Source organism: Peromyscus californicus, unplaced genomic scaffold, assembly GCF_007827085.1.
Source record: "Peromyscus californicus insignis strain IS unplaced genomic scaffold, ASM782708v3 Scaffold_8__1_contigs__length_139910024, whole genome shotgun sequence".
In the NCBI taxonomy this organism is placed as follows: Eukaryota; Metazoa; Chordata; class Mammalia; order Rodentia; family Cricetidae; genus Peromyscus; species Peromyscus californicus.
The window spans coordinates 9,292,137-9,308,438 of NW_026294606.1; the positions used below are offsets into that span (position 1 = coordinate 9,292,137).

Consider the following 16,302-nt stretch of genomic DNA (forward strand, 5'->3'; position numbering starts at 1 on the left):
ACGGACACCACCTGTGACGATGGAAATGTTCTAAAACTGGATTGTGGTTATGACTACACAAGTCTCTACTTTTACTGAGAATCTCTGACTAGGGGCTGGTGAGAAGGTTTGCTGGGTAAGTGAACTTGCCACTAAGCCTAAGAGCCAGAGTTTGATCCTCAGGACCCACACGGTGGAAGGAGAAAACCAACTCCTGTAAGTTGTTCTTTGACCTCCACACACACACCATGGTACATGTGTGGGCATGCATACCACACACTCTCTAAATAAATGTAAGAAAAAAAAATAAATCATTGAGTTGGGGGCTGCAGAGACGGCTAGCCATTAAGAGCATGTTTTGCTTATCTAGAGGACCTGAGTTTGGTTCATAGCACCCATGTTGGCTCACAACTGTCTGTAGCCCCAGTTCCAAGGAATTCAATACATCTGTATGTACTCTGACATGGATACACACCTATACATAATTAAAATAAAATAGATATTTAAATCATTGAGTGGTACAGCTATAATGGTTGAATTTATGATATATAAATTATAATAAAGTGGGTGGAATGTAAATGCTGCAGGTATGTAAGTGAGACTAGAAAGGTGACGACAGGGAAATGAACTGGGTTATATGTATTATATAGCTCATGCATATGTAAGCGAATAGTTCATTAAGCAGCTGCTGTGTTCTCTGCATCAAAGTCCAGGGCATGCTCTTCCCATCTCCAAGGCCACTTCATTTTTGTGTATCCTCAAGTCTGAAACGTACCTCAGCAGTTAGGAGCAGTTACTGCTTTTGTAGAAAACCAGGGTTCAGTTCCCAACACCCAAATGGTAGTTCATAATGGTCTGCAACTCCAGTTTCAGGGATGTGATGCCCTTTTCTGGCTTCCTTGGGTACCTGGCACGCACGCACACACACACACACACACACGCACGCACGCACGCACGCACGCACGCACGCACGCACGCACGCACGCACGAGCGATCAGGCAAAAGCTCATCACATAAAATTAGAAAGAAATCTTTTAGCTCAGCAAGCAAACCAACTGCACAGAAATCCAGTTTCTCTACAGAGACCTGATTAGCACAGAAACCCAGATACAGTTCTTGTACATTTGGGTTAGCATTAAGTAGCTAGCTCTGGAAAGGTCTGTGAAAGAGGCGGACTCTTCCTGTTCTCCTGTCTCCCTTCTTACCCACCCAGTTTGGGTCAAACAAAGCCATCTGTTAACTTCAGCTCAGAAGTGAACCCCCGCTGCACTGTTCTCCACAACTTTGCATCAAGTGTGAGATCAAGCAGCTGGATATCCTCTTTGGCAACAGGCACATAGAAATATGGTATTGGAAGGCATGGAATGCGGTATTGCAGGGTATAGTATTGCAAGCCAGTAATGCCAGCACTAAGGAGGCTGAGACAAGTTCAAGGCTAGCCAGGTCTACCAAGAAAGCAATATGGCAATCCAGGACATAGTCATCAAGCTCAGGAGGAAGCTGGGATTCAGGTAAACCTTCCAAAGCTCAGATCTGCCATAGGGCAGGAGGCCCGCCACGAGTTTGAGAGGCGTCGCAAAATAAATAAATAAAAATAAAGTAAATTGAATAAAGCTATTCATAGCAGTCAGAACTGTAGGACTTTCAGAGGGAAGGGAAGCAATGTGGAGATGTGGAATTAAGGGCAGATAGGAATGGTAGTTGGCTCGGCTACGGGTCAGGCTGGGAAAGTCCTGTGGATCTCCAAGAGGACAAGACCTGGAATTTGGGGGAACCTGCCCTCGGGTGGATGGGAAAGGACGGAAATATTCCGCAGGGTGGCGAGTTTCGAGGTTCTGCACTCTTCCCGAGAGCGAGTTTGGAGTTCCGGGACGTCGTTCAGAGGCCGGCCCGCGCCAGGGCAGTGACAGGCGGCAGGCCGTCCCGCCTCCGTCCAGCCGCGATGCCCGGAGCCCCCGACTCACCTTCCTCCCTCCCCGCCGGCTGCGCCCCGGACACAGCTTCCAACAGGCGGCGCGCCCTCTCGCGGTCGAAGCGCACTCCGTCCGGTTCCCGACCCTCCTGCTCCTCGGAGCTGTTGTACGGTCCGGCCCCTCCAGGGTCCGCAGCCTCCGTAGCACTAGGCGTAGGACACTCCATCTTTCCCGCAAGCCTCGCCGTTGAAGAGCTGCGCATGCGCCCGCGGTCGCGAGCGGCGGGTGGGCGGGGACTTGACCCGGCCAGCAAATCTCGCGAGGTTCGGCCTCTGCAGGCCACGTTGGGGCGGAGTCCCGAGGCTCATTTTGTTTGGGTACCTCTGGAACGTTGGTTGAGTTCCGTGTGTAGGAAACACGGTGGGCGGTGATTACTACGTCAAGGCCTCTTCGACCCAGGCAGTTCTAAGCTCAGGGCTCTCGTCTTTGCTCACGGTGAGCTACTGACTGACACTTCTCATTTCTTTTTGTTATATGTGGAAAATTTTCTCCCGTTTCTTTGGTAGGGAACCTAAGGCCCAGATTCTAAAAGTGTTTTACTTAGAAGTTCGTTAAAGCAGACGTGATAGCCCGGCGAGGTGGGCACGCCTTTCATGCCAGCACTTGGGAAGCAGAGGCTGGCGGATGTTTGTGAGTTCCAAAACAGCCAGGGCTACACAGAGAAACCCTGTCTCAAAAAACAAACAAAAAAAGCCAACATGATGGTACAGGCCCTTGATCTCAGCGCGTGGGAGTTTGAGGCCAGCCCGGGCAATCTGAGGCCCTTTCTAAAAAAAGCTTGTCAGTAGCTGAGCAAGATGGCTCATGTTTGTAATCCTTAAAATTTCGAGATTAAAGCTAGAGAAATGCATTGAGCCTATCCTGGGCTGCATAAAGAGACTGTTCGAGGAAAGGTGGTTAAGTCAGGAGTTCAAGGCCAGCCTCTCCTACAACGGATCGTCCCTCAACAAAACAAACAAAAACCCAGACAGTAAACAAGTAGGGTGGTGCATACCTGTGATCCCATCATTCTGGAGGCTGAGGCAGGAGGATTGCCATGACGTATTTGAGGGCAGTGTGGAGGCCATTGCCATCTTAGTGTTAGTCACTTTATAGGGTCCAGATGAGGGAGTTAGACCTTCTTCCTTGGTCTGCCGTGTCTGATCAAATTTCTTGGGCTCGTTTTTCCTGATAAGATTTTAATACACCTTTCCCGGGCAGTGGTGGCACACGCCTTTAGTCCCAGCACTCGGGAGTCAGAGGCAGGGCAATCTCTGAGTTTGAGGCCAGCCTAGTCTACAAAGTGAGTTCCAGCATGGCCAGGGATACACAGAGAAACCCTGTCTCAAAAAACCAAAAAGAAAAAGAAAGAAAAAAATATTTTAATACAACCATCTATCCTTCGTCTCAATTCACCCCCAATAAATTTATAGGGTAGCATTCTTTGTATTCCCTGGACTAAGTCATTTATCAGTCTGTGCTGATGAGTGATGCTGAATAGATAATGCTTTGGGTCCACTGAGGAGTACAATCATATACCCTCAAAATAGAGTCAAAAGCTGCTTGTAAAGCAATTTCTCAAGGCAAGAAAACAGTCCAAATCTGAAAAACCACTGATTTACATGATGATGGAGTAAAGTAGGGCACAGACTGGAATTATATTATTGTAATATTTAGTATCTTATTATTTGAGGCAAAGTCCCTCTATGTAGCCCTGACTATCCTGGAGCTCTGTAGACCAGAGTGGCCTTGAACTCACAAAGATCCATCTGCTTCTGCCTCCTGAGTGCTGAGACTAAAGGTATGCACTACTGTGCCTCTATTTAGGTATCATTTTGAGGCATGATAAAAAGGCAGAGAATTAAGGAGACCTTGAAGTGACAGTTGCCCCTGATCAGGGATCTAGTTTGCTTTTCCTGCTGAGAGTTGAAATTTCAACATAACCAAAGGAGCCAAAGTCGCTTACAGAGATAGTGCTTCCTTCCTAAAGACCTCTCAAAGGAAGATGTTAGAAACAACAAACTGGGCTGGAGAGATGGCTTAGAGGTTAATAAGAGCTCTGGCTGTTCTTCCAGAGGTCCTGAGTTCAATTCCCAGCAACCACATGGTGACCATCCGTAATGAGATCTGGTGCCCTCTTCTGGCATGCAAGCATGTAGGCAGAATACTGTATACAAAATAAATAAATCAATCTTTAAAAAAGAAAGAAAGAAAGAAAGAACAAACTAAGCTGTTTGTGGTGGGGCAGGCCTGTAATCCCACAGTTTGGGAGATAGAGTTCAAGGCCAATTTGAGATACATGAGTCTCTGACTCATAAAACCAGAAAAGGGCTGGCTGACTTAGCCTGTTAAAGGTGCTTGCCACCAAGTCTGACGACCCCTGGGACTCTCATGTGGTATAAGTGTTACTAGTAGTTGGAGTTGAGTGGGCAGGGTCAGTGTTGAGTGTTTCTATGTTCATGACCTCTTATTCAAATAATTGAATAAGATGGGACTTTTCCATGGCTGTGATAAAATACCAAGATTAGACTAAAATTGACTTATAAAAGGAAGAGTGTATTTTGGCTTACAGTTCTGGAGGGAGAGTGCACAATGGGAAGGAGGCATGGCGCAAGTGACCAGCCAGACCAGGAAACTTAGAGATCACAGCCACATGCAGAAGCTGAGAGTGGGAACTGGAAGTGCAGCAAGGCTGTAACTCTCAAAGCCCACCCTGAGTGGTGTACTTCCTCCAGCAAGGCTCCACCCACTACCTCCCCGAAGAGCACCACCAACTCGGGACCAATTATGAGCCTAGAAGACATTTCTCACTCAATCCAGTAGGTAAGGGCTCAGAAAGATTTGCAAAAGAAGCAAGATAACTGTATTTAGAGCAAAGCAATACATTTTATGGAGTGTCTCTCTATAAAATGGTTACAATTGACAGCAGGTCACATGAGGGGAACTCACAGGCTCAGGTTGCACCTTGAGGTCTGTTTTTATTGGGTCTAAATTAGGAAGGTGGGGCTGGTTACTAAGGGGTGTAGTTCAGGTGCTTCTCTACTGTGATTGACAGATTAGGTCATATATTGACATTTCCTAGTGCACATGTCTCTTCCTGTAATGTATTTGATTTTAGAAATATGCACACACAGCTATGCATAGGCATAAGATGGTAAATAGGGGATTCTCCTTAAAACTTTTCTAGATATTTTGCTTTGCTGCACATCATCCAAAACCAGTTCAGACCAGGTCGGCCCTTCTGTTCTTCATATCTGAATACATTGGGCACACAAATAGAAACTGTCTAAATTTGATTGTTACTAGGAGTGGAGAAACCCCTGTTCAGAGATGGGAGTATGTGTAGCCTGATGCAGGCTGGGGCTGAGGTTTTTAGCTTGCTAGGTCTATTGTTTGGAGAGGGACATGTGTGCATAGAACACACAGGTGAAGGAGCTGGGTGTCAAGTGTATTGTTACAAGAGGATGTATTATATTTATATTTATAATCCAAACTCAAATAGGGTCCTAAGCTAAATCATCTCCTATCCATGCCTGCTTCAGACAGATGGAACTGATTCCTGCAAATTGTCCTCTGACCTCCCCAAGCCCATCATCTCACATGCAGGCCCAAACATGTACACACACACACACACACACACACACACACACACACACACACGTACATGTTTAATTAAATATATGTAATTAAAATAAAAACCAGTCTATGTTTTCTTATGGCCAAAATATTTGTGACATTGAGTTTAACTCTTTCTCATACCTAAATCTAAGTAAATGCACTTTACTTAAATTTTATTTTTAAAAAATATTTCTGTCCGGGCGGTGGTGGCGCACACCTTTAATCCCAGCACTCCGGAGGCAGAGCCAGGCAGATCTCTATGAGTTCGAGGCCAGCCTGGGCTACCAAGTGAGTCCCAGGAAAGGCGCCAAGCTACACAGAGAAACCCTGTCTCGAAAAACCAAAAAAAAAAAAAAAAATTTCTGGATGTATTTGTTTTACTTTATATCGATCTTGACAGTTAATGCTGGAGAGGCTTATTAGACTTTAAGTGCAACATTCGATAAGCAAGTGAACATAGGTCTGGAGTTTTGCAGGGCTGACTTGGGGTTGACCCTAGAATTCTATCCATGATACTTTCTTTCTCTTTTTTTGTTTTCATTGGACAGGGTCTCTCTAGAGCCATGGCTGTCCTGGAACTCACTATGCATACTGAACTGGCCTTAAACTCAAAGAGATCCGCTTGCCTCTGCCCACTGAGTGCTGACATTAAAGGTGTGTGCCACTGTGCCTGGTCACTGTTTTATAAGCTCACAAACCTTGCTTTTCTCTGGCTCCTGAAGTTCATTGTTTGTTTGTTTACTTATTTATTTATGAGACAGTCTCAAAGTCTGAAGGCTGCCTTTGAATTTGCTGTAGCTGAGGATGGCCTTAAGCTCCTGTTTCCTCTATCTTCCGTGTGTGCCTTTATGCCGGGCTTCATCCTGAAATCCTTTTCTGCAATGCATGGTCAAGGACTTGACATTTCCTGACTGGAGGCCCCTAGGGGAGAGTGGGAAATCCTCATGCTGCTGATAGTGAGGCTGGACTGCATTTCCTTACTTCCTCTGGCAATTAGGTGCTGCAAAGTATATTCAGACCATCCTGGGCTACACAGGGACATCCTATCCGAGAAATGCAGTCTTGGTGCTCTCATGAAAACCATAGTCTTTAAACTGGATGCTCACGTGTGATGTGTGAGTAGGGGCATGTTTGTGCCATGGTGGAGGTCAGATGACAACTGACCTCATCTTCCACCTTGTTTAGGCAGGGTCTCTTGCTGTTTATACTGTCCATGAATCGCTGTTTTGAGGCCTTCTGTGATACCTGCTCCCAGTTTAATTCATCTGAATTCAGTTCACAGCTATTGAGTGTTTGCTTTTGGCCAGGCCCCTTTGCTGCTTGCTGAGGTTACATGGGCAATATTTTTAACTTTTTGTATCTTTATTTATTTTGTGTATTTGTGTATATATATATATATGCCATGCCATGTATCCAGAGGTGAGAGGACTACTTGCAGGTCGTCAGATTTGGTGGCAAGTGCCTTTATCTGATGAACCATCTTGCTGCCTCTGTGGGCAATGTTGTAAGATAGCTCACAGTCTTTTTTTTTTACTTGTGGGGATATTTTATTTGTGCTGAAATGTGGTGTTTTTTTTTTTTTTTTGAGCCCCATTCGTATTCTTTTTTTTTTTTTGTTTATTTTTATTTTTTATTTTTTTTAATGCCGAATGCTGTTTATTGAAGGAGGAATGAGGTCTTAAATACAGGCTTACAGCACAATGGGAGAACCCCAGAGGGCAGAAGTTCGCTACCGATGTTTTACAATCTTGCATCTAAGCTGTTGATAGCTCACAGTCTTATGGAAGATATAGACACATGTGGTAAATAATTATAGCATGTCATGGACACAGTATCTCAGCAGCTGAGGAAGCAATAGGAGAAATGAACAGGTTATAAACACTTGAGCTGGCTTTTGAAGAATGGTTTAGAAGTCAGTGATCTAGGGGATAGAGCAAAGATATTCTTGAATTTAAATGGTACAGAAAAGTACCAAGAATAATGTACCTGTGTTCTGCTACCCAACTGTTGACAACTTGTTACTTGTTTATTATTATCATTACTGTTTTTGAGACAGGGTCTTGGAATACAGCCCTGGTTGGCTTATTACTTTCTGTGTAGCTCAGGCCAGTTTCAAACCTGTGGCAGTCCTCCTGTCTCAGCTTCTTGAGTGCTTGGATGGTAGGTGTGTGTTATCAGTCCTGGTCTTGACATCTCTCTGAGGTCCTGTTTATTACCACTTCCTCTTTATTTCTTCCTCGTTTCCATATTATTACCACGATGTGTACCCATCTACCCATTAAAATATGATTTTAATATAGTTTCCCACAAACTATGAGCTATTTATACAGTTTTATATATATATATATATATATATATATTCACACACATATACATAGATACTGTATATACTGTTTTCTGTAAGTTTATGCAGATCATTCAAGATTTGTTCCTATTTATTGGCTCGCTGTTATTTCAGTAAGACTACTACTCATCCCCTCACCCCTTTTTTAGGGGAGAAATATGGTCCTGGCTAGCCTGGTACTCACCTGCCAAGGCCTTCTGAGTTCTGAGATTAAAGGCCTGGCTTCAGTAAGATTTGTTAGGAGCTATCAAATGTTACATAGGACCCAGTTGAGGTTTTTTTTTTTTTTTTTTTTTTTTTTGAGACAGGGTTTCTCTGTGTAGTTTTGGTGCCTGTCCTGGATCTCGCTCTGTATCCCAGGCTGGCCTCGAATTCACAGAGATCCGCCTGCCTCTGCCTCCTGAGTGCTGGGATTAAAGGCGTGTGCCACCACGTGGCCCATTGAGTTTTAACTGTAGAATTTTATTGTATAAATATTTCATGTTTTATTCATCTTTGTTGTATTAGATGTTTCTGCTGTTGCCATTTTTATTTCAAGGAAATGGGTTACCTGGAATATACCTTATGCTTACTTGTAGAACTTTCAGTAGTTTTAAGATTCATTTTTATATCTGTGTATATGTACGTATGCCAGATTTACAGAGGTTAGAAGGCATTGGATCCCTGGGAGCTGGAGTTATATGCAGTTGTGAGCCACTCTATGTGCGCTCTAGGAACCAAACTTAGGTTCTCAGCAAGAGCAGTTCATTCTCTTAACCACTATGCCATCTTTCCAGCCTCATCTCTGTGTTTTTCTACAAATGATATTGTCATCAAAGTGCATATTTTAAATTTCATCACATCAAATCATCCTCAGAAATGGCTCGATCTAATTGCTACGTGCCATAGCTGAGTTGATCACTGAGATGATCAGACATTAATTTACCATCTGAAAGTTTCTAAGTAGTCATGTGAACATTTAATGTCAATGTAAGTCAGAATTCATGAAAATAAAGTACCAGAAGTGGCTCGATGTAGAAAAGCTGATTTCGAAGGGTTTACTATAAGTATTTGGGGACTAACTTTGGTGGTTTTCCTCAAACCATGGCTAAGTTCTAGCCAAAGCACTTTGAAGGGCCGCGGCCGGCCGTTCCCGATGGTTAGCTCTGGTTAGCGCGGCCCACACTGCCCCGCGCCTGCGCCTGCGCGCGCCGGCCCGGCCCCGCCCCCGCCCCGCCCCCGCCGGTTCGCGCGGCCTGGCGCGTTCTTCACTTTGAGGAGTCGCGGCCGCTCGCGACCCCCAGCGTTCAGGAGGCGCTCGGCGGAGCTTCCAGCGCTGCGGTGAGTATGTATTGCACGCTGCGGCCGTCAGGCTCGCGCCTGCTTTTCACTCTGCCCGGCGGCGGCCGCTCGGTCTGAGGCGCGCCTCGTAACGAGTAGGCCGCTCGGCCGGGCGGGAGCCGACGTGGGGTCGCGCTCGCGGCCTCGAGCCCCTGGTGTCCCCCTCCCCTGAGGGCGGCCTACGGCCTCCCGGGCGCCCTCTCTGCCTTCCGGCTAACGGACTCTCCGAGGACAGGCGTCTAGGGCCACAGCCTCCCCCACGTTACTTTGGTTGTCGAGTGACAGTTGACTTCACTAGTTCTTCGCCTGAGACACCGTCCCCACCGGTCTCTCTGGGTAGTAGCCCTGCCTGGCTTTGAACTCTAGGTTCAAGATGGCCTCTAACTCGCGATCCTCCTGCCGTAGTCTCCCAGGAAGTCTGTCATCTATCACTTAACGTCGCCAGTACAGCTGGAGCGTTTCCCGTGGACTATGACAGGCTGTGCATCAGAACCGTGAGACCCGAGCATTGCCGCCGCCTCAGTGATGGAGCTGGGTGTGAATCTGGTCCGCTTGACTCCTGTCTAATGGCACTTTAGTCTGTATCAAACACGGGCAACGCCGAGGGAAAAGTGAGCGCAACGTTTAGAGTTTTTGTTTGTTTTGTTATGAGAGACAGTGCTTTGTAGTTGAGTCAGAGAAAGTCTAGTTTTGGAATCAGATGCATCGTCTGTCATTTCCCAGCACAGCCACTTGCCCGCTACTTTTTTTTTTTAAACTGTTTCCTAACGTGTTAGACAGTGATGTCTACCAGTAAGTGTTCTTGGGAGGAATAACCTCTGTAATAGGTATGAGATACCTAGAAGTTTGTCTATTGATTCTGTCAATGATAACTATGATTGTTCAAGGTGTGTTTGAAATCTTTTATTTTTGCCTGTGTGTGGACACACGTGGGTATGAACACACACACACCACACACTGGGTTTAATCTCTACCTCCTTTTAAGGAATACTGTAAAATTTTTAGTTCTAAATTTTATGTACCTCTTTGTTTCTTTATATACTTTATTCATAAGGATGTTATTATTATTTTGATTTTTCGAGACAGGGTTTTTCTTTGTAGTCCTGGCTGTCCTGGAACTTGCTCTGTAGACCAGGCTGGGCCAGGTTGGTCTTGAACTCAGAGATCCACCTGTCTCTGTCTCCCAAGTACTGGTAAAGGCATGTGCCACCGCTACTGGCTAGGATTTTATTACTTTTTATGCTGTTAGAAGTAGAATTTAGGGTGTACAGTGTTGGTTTTCAACCTGTGGATCTTGACCCCTTTGAGGTCAACTGACCATTTCACAGGGTTACATATTATATCCTGCATTTATTTACATTGTGATTCACAACAGTAGCAAAATTACAGGTACGAAGTAGCAACAAAAATAATTTTGTGGTTGGGGGCCACTACGACATGAGGAACCTAATGGTCACAGCATTAGGAAGGTCGAGAACCACTGGTATAGAGAGATGGCTCAGCAATTAAAAGCACTTACTGCTCTTATAGAGGACTTAGGTTTGGTTTTCAACACCTGTGCATAACTCCAGTTCCAGAGGACCTAGCACCCTCTTCTGTCCTCTGAAGGCATCAGGTACACAAGTGGTACACATAGTACATGTAGGCAAAACACTCTAATACATAAACTTAAATAAATCTTTAAAAAAAATTAGAATTGGGGATGGAAAGATTTGTCAGTGGTTAAGAGCATTGATTGCTCTTCCAGAGGACACTGGTTAAATTCCCTGCACCCACCTGGTGACTTAGAACTGCCTGTAACTCTAGTTCCAAGGGCTGCCATCTTCTGGTCTTCCAGGCACTTTAATTAACCTACCTAGAACCTCCAGTATAATCTTTGGTGACGAAAGCAAACAGTTTTTTTTTCTTCTTTTTCTGAGGCATGATCTCACTATTTTGTTCTGTATTATTTCCACCTTACAATCCTGCTTTAGCCTGCAAATAAGCTGGTATTATAGGCACATGACACAGCCAAAGCAGTCATGTTTGCCCTGTTCTTTGTCTTGAGAAATAATTCAATATTTTACCTTTAAGTATATTTCTACCTAAATTATTACATAAATATATAAATATTAGCTATGGGATTTTTGGGGATTCCCTTATCAGATTGCAGTATTGAGGTTTTTATTGTTAAATTTTTGAGACTGTACTAATATTGTCTGGGTTAGCTTCTTCCTTGTGATCTTCCTGTCTCTGCTTCCTGATGTTCTGGGAGCCACTGCACCTGGTTAAGAGTATTAGTATTTTTTAAAAAGATCTTTTGGGTAAATTGTTACTGTATACTTGAGGAAATCAGTTGTGTAAATTAATATGTAAGGAACCAAGATAAATTGTTTTTATGCTATGAACATTTCACTAGAGAGATTAGATTTATTTGTATGTGTTTATATGGACACATACATATGCTCATCACCTGTATAGCTATGTGGTGATATTCTGTTTGTGCTCTAACAAATAAAGCTTGCCTGGAGATCAGAGTGTGGAGCTAGCTATTAGTTAACCATAGAGGCCAGGCAGTGGTGGCACGCCTTTAACCCCAGCACTTGGGAGGAAGAAGCAGGAAGATGAGTTCAAGGCCACCCTGGCATTGACCCAGTCTAAAAGAGAAACAGAGCCAGGCAGTGGAGGCTCAGTGCCTTTAATCCCAGCACTTGGGATCACATGCCTTTAATCCCAGCACTAGGGAGGTGGAGACAGGAAGTGATATGGCTGGGTGGGGAGAGGAATATAAGGTAGGAGGAGACAGGAGCTCACCCCCTTTTCAGTCTGATTATTCCTAGAGGTAAGAAGTCTTTCTAGTGGCTGGCTGCTTTACTTCTCACTCAGATCTTTCAGCTTTCACCCTTGATATCTGACTCCGGGTTGTTATTATTAAGACCAATTAGAATTCATGCTACATATGTATATGCACACATGTATATATTCCTTTATAGAAAAAAATTTAATGAATAGTAGAAAAGTTCTAAAGTCTAGATTTATTTCCCTAAAATGGCTGTCATTTGCTTTTATTTGACCAAATTGAATAGCCTCTAGATTAGAAACATATACTTTGAGTAAATTATTGAACTTGTGTTTCAGACAAAAAGATGCCACGAAGAAAGAAAAAAATTAAAGAAGCCTCTGAAAGCCAGAACTTGGAGAAGAAGGATCCAGAAGCCAGCAGTTGTGTCAGTATAAAGAAGAAGCGTAGACTGGAGGACCTACTCATAGTGATCTCTGATAGTGATGGAGAGGTTGGTGTTTGACATGGGGATGTAGGTCTTAGGCTAGACCTCTTTACCCACAAGGGTTTGTTTTGACTCTACCCTCACACTAGCTGACTGACTTCGTGCAGTTTTCACTTGATTTTCTTTTGATTTCTAAGTGGAATTATAGGTTATTTAAAAGAAAGTAGCCATGCTGGGGATGGATTATAGTTTTCCTTTTTGTAATATATTAACCCAATATGATATTTTAGACTTGTTAGAGTAAATTAAATGAAATATAAAGTGTAATTTTTGTGTGTTTGGAAAGTAAAAGAAAATGTGAATGCTGCTTGGGATGGAACTCAGGCTTTGTTACATGCTAGGGAAGCACACTACCAACTGAGCCAAGAAATTTACAGTCTTGTGGAAAGGCTTCTAGGAGAGAGATTTTCTTGGATTTTAAACCTTCTCCTTTGTTTACCATTTCTCTCTCTCTCTCTCTCTCTCTCTCTCTCTCTCTCTCTCTCTCTCTCTCTCTTTTTCACCTGCCTGTTAGGTCAGATCCAGTGCATGAGGAACCAAGTCATTGTGTCTTACATCTTTCATTTTTCTCTGACTATAGGTTTCACATTCACCTTTGAGTCATTTTTCCATCTTTTACCCCTAATTGTTCACCACATGCTTTAGGTTTTACCTCTTAAGTGATACTCAGATCTGTTTCCATTTCCATTTTTTTGCCTGTTCACCTGTTACGGAGATTTTTGTAATAGACTAAAATATCTCTTCTGCCTTGTTGTCCCTCACTACATTTCTCTTTACTTATTGCCACTATTTATTTGGGTGTGTGTCTGTGTCTGTGTGCGGGGGTGGGGGGGTGGGATGGGGAGGAATATGGAATGTGTGTGTATGCCCATTCACACGCATGGGAGGCATAACATGCACATCTTAGACTCATCACTGCAGAAACTTTCCTATTTTAGTGTGTTCCTCTCCTGTTGTTTTCCCTTCTTACTCACTGCTGTGTTTGTTTTACTTTTCTTTGCTTTTCCTTAGTTTTCTTTTAAAATTTTTTTTTTGTTTTGTTTTGTTTTGTTTTTCGAGACAGGGTTTCTCTGTGTAGCTTTGCGCCTTTCCTGGAACTTGCTTTGGAGACCAGGCTGGCCTCGAACTCACAGAGATTCACCTGGCTCTGCCTCCCGAGTGCTGGGATTAAAGGCGTGCGCCACCACCGCCCGGCTTAAATTTTAATTTTTTTATTGAAAATAGATCTTTTTCATACAATATATTTGTTGTGGTTTTCCCTCTCCCAGCTCCTCCTGGATCCTCCTCAATTCCCCACTCACTCAAATCCATACTCTTTCTGTCTCTCATTAGAATACAAGCTGGCATCTAAAAAATAATAAGATAAAATAAAAACAAACAAACTGGAATAGGGCGAAACAAACAGAAGAAAAAGAACCAAAGAAAAATCCCAAGAAACTCGTATAGATGCTGAGACACACAAGTTCACACATAGAAATCCATAAAAATACAACATGAAAACCGTAATATGTACCCAAAAGACCTGTAAGGAAAAAAGAAAAATAGTTCCTGACAAAGCATTATGAGACAGAGAACCTCCAAAAATGCCTTTGAGTTTGTTTTGTGTTAGTTTTCTACTGCTGGGCATGGAGTCTGTGCTTAAGAGTGGTTTGTACACCCAATGAGACTTGGCTGAGAAAAGTAACTTTCCTTTGTGAGTGGTCATCAATTGGAGATGGCATCTGGATTAGGGATGAACACTTGTTTCTACTTCTCCTCTCGGCACTGGGACCCCAACTGGCTTAGACCTGTGCAGGCCCTGTGCGTGCTGTCACAGTTTGTAAGTTCATATGTGCATCAGTCCTGCTGTGTTTGAAAGGTTTTGTCTTCTTGGTGTCCTCCACCCCCTCTGGCTCTTACAATTTTTCCTCCTCTTCTTTGGCAGGGTTCCTTGAACTCTGAGGGGAGGGATTTGATGAAATACCCCTTTAGGACTAGGTGTTCCAAGGTCTTTTGCTCAGTGTCCCGTTGTGAGTCTCTGTTTTCATTCCCATCTACTGTAGAAGGAAGCTTCTCTGATGGCTGAGCAAGACACTGATCTGATTTCCATGCTCCTGTGGCCCTTTTCCTTGTATTTCTGTAAATGTGTACCGTGCGAGTTAAGGTACCCGAGGAAGCCAGGAGAGAAGAGAGCGTTAGATCCCTGGAGCTGGCTGTTGTGAGCCACCGTGGGTGCTGAGAACTGAACTGGAGAAGAACAGGAAGTGCTTTCAGCCACTGAGCCATCTCCCCCCACCCCCATTTAGCTTTTTTTGCATTACAAAAAAATACTTTAAACGACTGTTTTAGAATATTAAGAAGCAGTTGGTATTAGGAAAAACAACTTTTTGGCTTTGTCAGTTGAAAATCAGTATGAATTATTCCATATTTCTTCTGACCTTTGTATTCCTTACTGTGCTTTTCAGCTGTTTTTCCGCTTAGGTGTCAGTTCTTTCGGTTTCCATAGTGGATCTCCTAAGGCTAGGTCAGTTTTCTGATCTCTCACGATCCCATAGAACTTGTGCTTATTTCTATGGTATTATTTGTCAGTCTTTGAAATTGCTATTATATTAAAATTTAAAAAAATTACATTTTAATTATTTTGTGTGTGTGGGTGCATGCTTGTGGAGGCTAAAGAGCAATTTTTTGGAGTTGCCTCTCTCCTACCATGTGGATATGGGGATTGAACTCAGATCATCTGGCTTGGTGGAAGGCATGTTTACCTCTGAGCCATCTTGCTGACCCCTGCCATGATATTTTTTAACCTCTGTTATTGAACTATGCTTTTTTGAAGGGCAGTAATTTTTTTTTCTTTTTCTTTTTTTTTTTTTTGGTTTTTTTCGAGACAGGGTTTCTCTGTGTAGCTTTGCGCCTTTTCCTGGAACTCACTTGGTAGCCCAGGCTGGCCTCGAACTCACAGAGATCCGCCTGGCTCTGCCTCCCGAGTGCTGGGATTAAAGGCGTGCGCCACCACCGCGCCCGGCGAAGGGCAGTAATTTTATATGCTCAAAACCTGTCAATGTTGCTTAGCTTTTAGCATTCTTAGAAAACACCTGCATTAGATTTTTCTTCTCTTTTTTAAAAAAATTTATTATTTATTTTATGTATGTATGTGTTCTTGCATGAGTGTATGTGTACCACATGCATATAAGTGCCTGTGGAGTGCAGAGGGTGTCAGATCCCCTGGAACTGGATCTACTGATATGGGCGCTGGGAACCAATCTTTGGTCCTTTGTAAGAGCAATAAGTGTTCTTAACTTCTGAGTTACTCAGCCTCCAGGTTTTATTTTTATTTTTAATGGTTTTTCCTCCTCTTTTTTTCCTCAGTGTTTTGAGACAGAGTCTCACTGTAGACCTGACCAGCCCAGAACTTGCTTTGTAGACCAGGCTGGCCTTGAATTAACAGAGATCTTCCTGGTTATGCCTCCCAAGTGCAGAGATTGAAGGTATGAGCCACTATACTTAGCTTTATTTAAATATTTCTTGAAGAAAATGTCTTGCCTGGGGTATAGCTCAGTGGTCAAACATTTGCCTAGCATGAGTAATGGCCTCCCAGGTTTGATTGCTAGCATTTTAAAACACAAAACCACCAGATGTAGTGATGCATGCCTTTAATCCTAGCACTGGGAGGCAGAGGCAGATATATCTGTGAGTTCAGTGCCAGTCTGGTCTACATAATGAATGAGTTCCAGTACATACATAATGAATGTAGCCAGGGCTACAGAGAGACCCTGTCTCAAAACAAAACAAAACAAAACTAAACACAAAAAACAAATAACCTCCATAAAACTCAAGTACCTAAGAA

At 43.6% G+C, this 16,302-nt stretch overlaps 2 protein-coding genes across 8 annotated transcripts in view; one reads left to right on the forward strand and one right to left on the reverse strand.

Moving 5' to 3' along the window:
• Znf346 (zinc finger protein 346) overlaps positions 1–2,161 on the reverse strand; it is a 29,828-nt gene extending 27,667 nt beyond the window's left edge. Inside the window, exon 1 of one of the 3 annotated variants that reach the window (XM_052727767.1) lies at positions 1,944–2,161. In XM_052727767.1, coding sequence (XP_052583727.1) covers positions 1,944–2,154 — 211 coding nt within the window. In that variant the 5' untranslated portion in view covers positions 2,155–2,161. The remainder of the gene's footprint in view (positions 1–1,943) is intronic. The other 2 variants (XM_052727766.1, XM_052727768.1) reach the window with 2 other exon arrangements.
• A 95-nt stretch (positions 2,162–2,256) lies between these two features.
• Positions 2,257–16,302, forward strand: part of Uimc1 (ubiquitin interaction motif containing 1) — an 85,452-nt gene continuing 71,406 nt past the window's right edge. The window contains exons 1-3 of one of the 5 annotated variants that reach the window (XM_052727455.1): positions 2,308–2,387; positions 6,098–6,203; positions 12,331–12,485. In XM_052727455.1, the coding sequence (XP_052583415.1) occupies positions 6,113–6,203; positions 12,331–12,485 (246 nt within the window). In that variant the 5' untranslated portion in view covers positions 2,308–2,387; positions 6,098–6,112. Of the gene's footprint in view, positions 2,388–6,097; positions 6,204–9,101; positions 9,214–9,547; positions 9,825–12,330; positions 12,486–16,302 lie in introns of those variants that run through there. The other 4 variants (XM_052727457.1, XM_052727459.1, XM_052727456.1 and 1 more) reach the window with 4 other exon arrangements.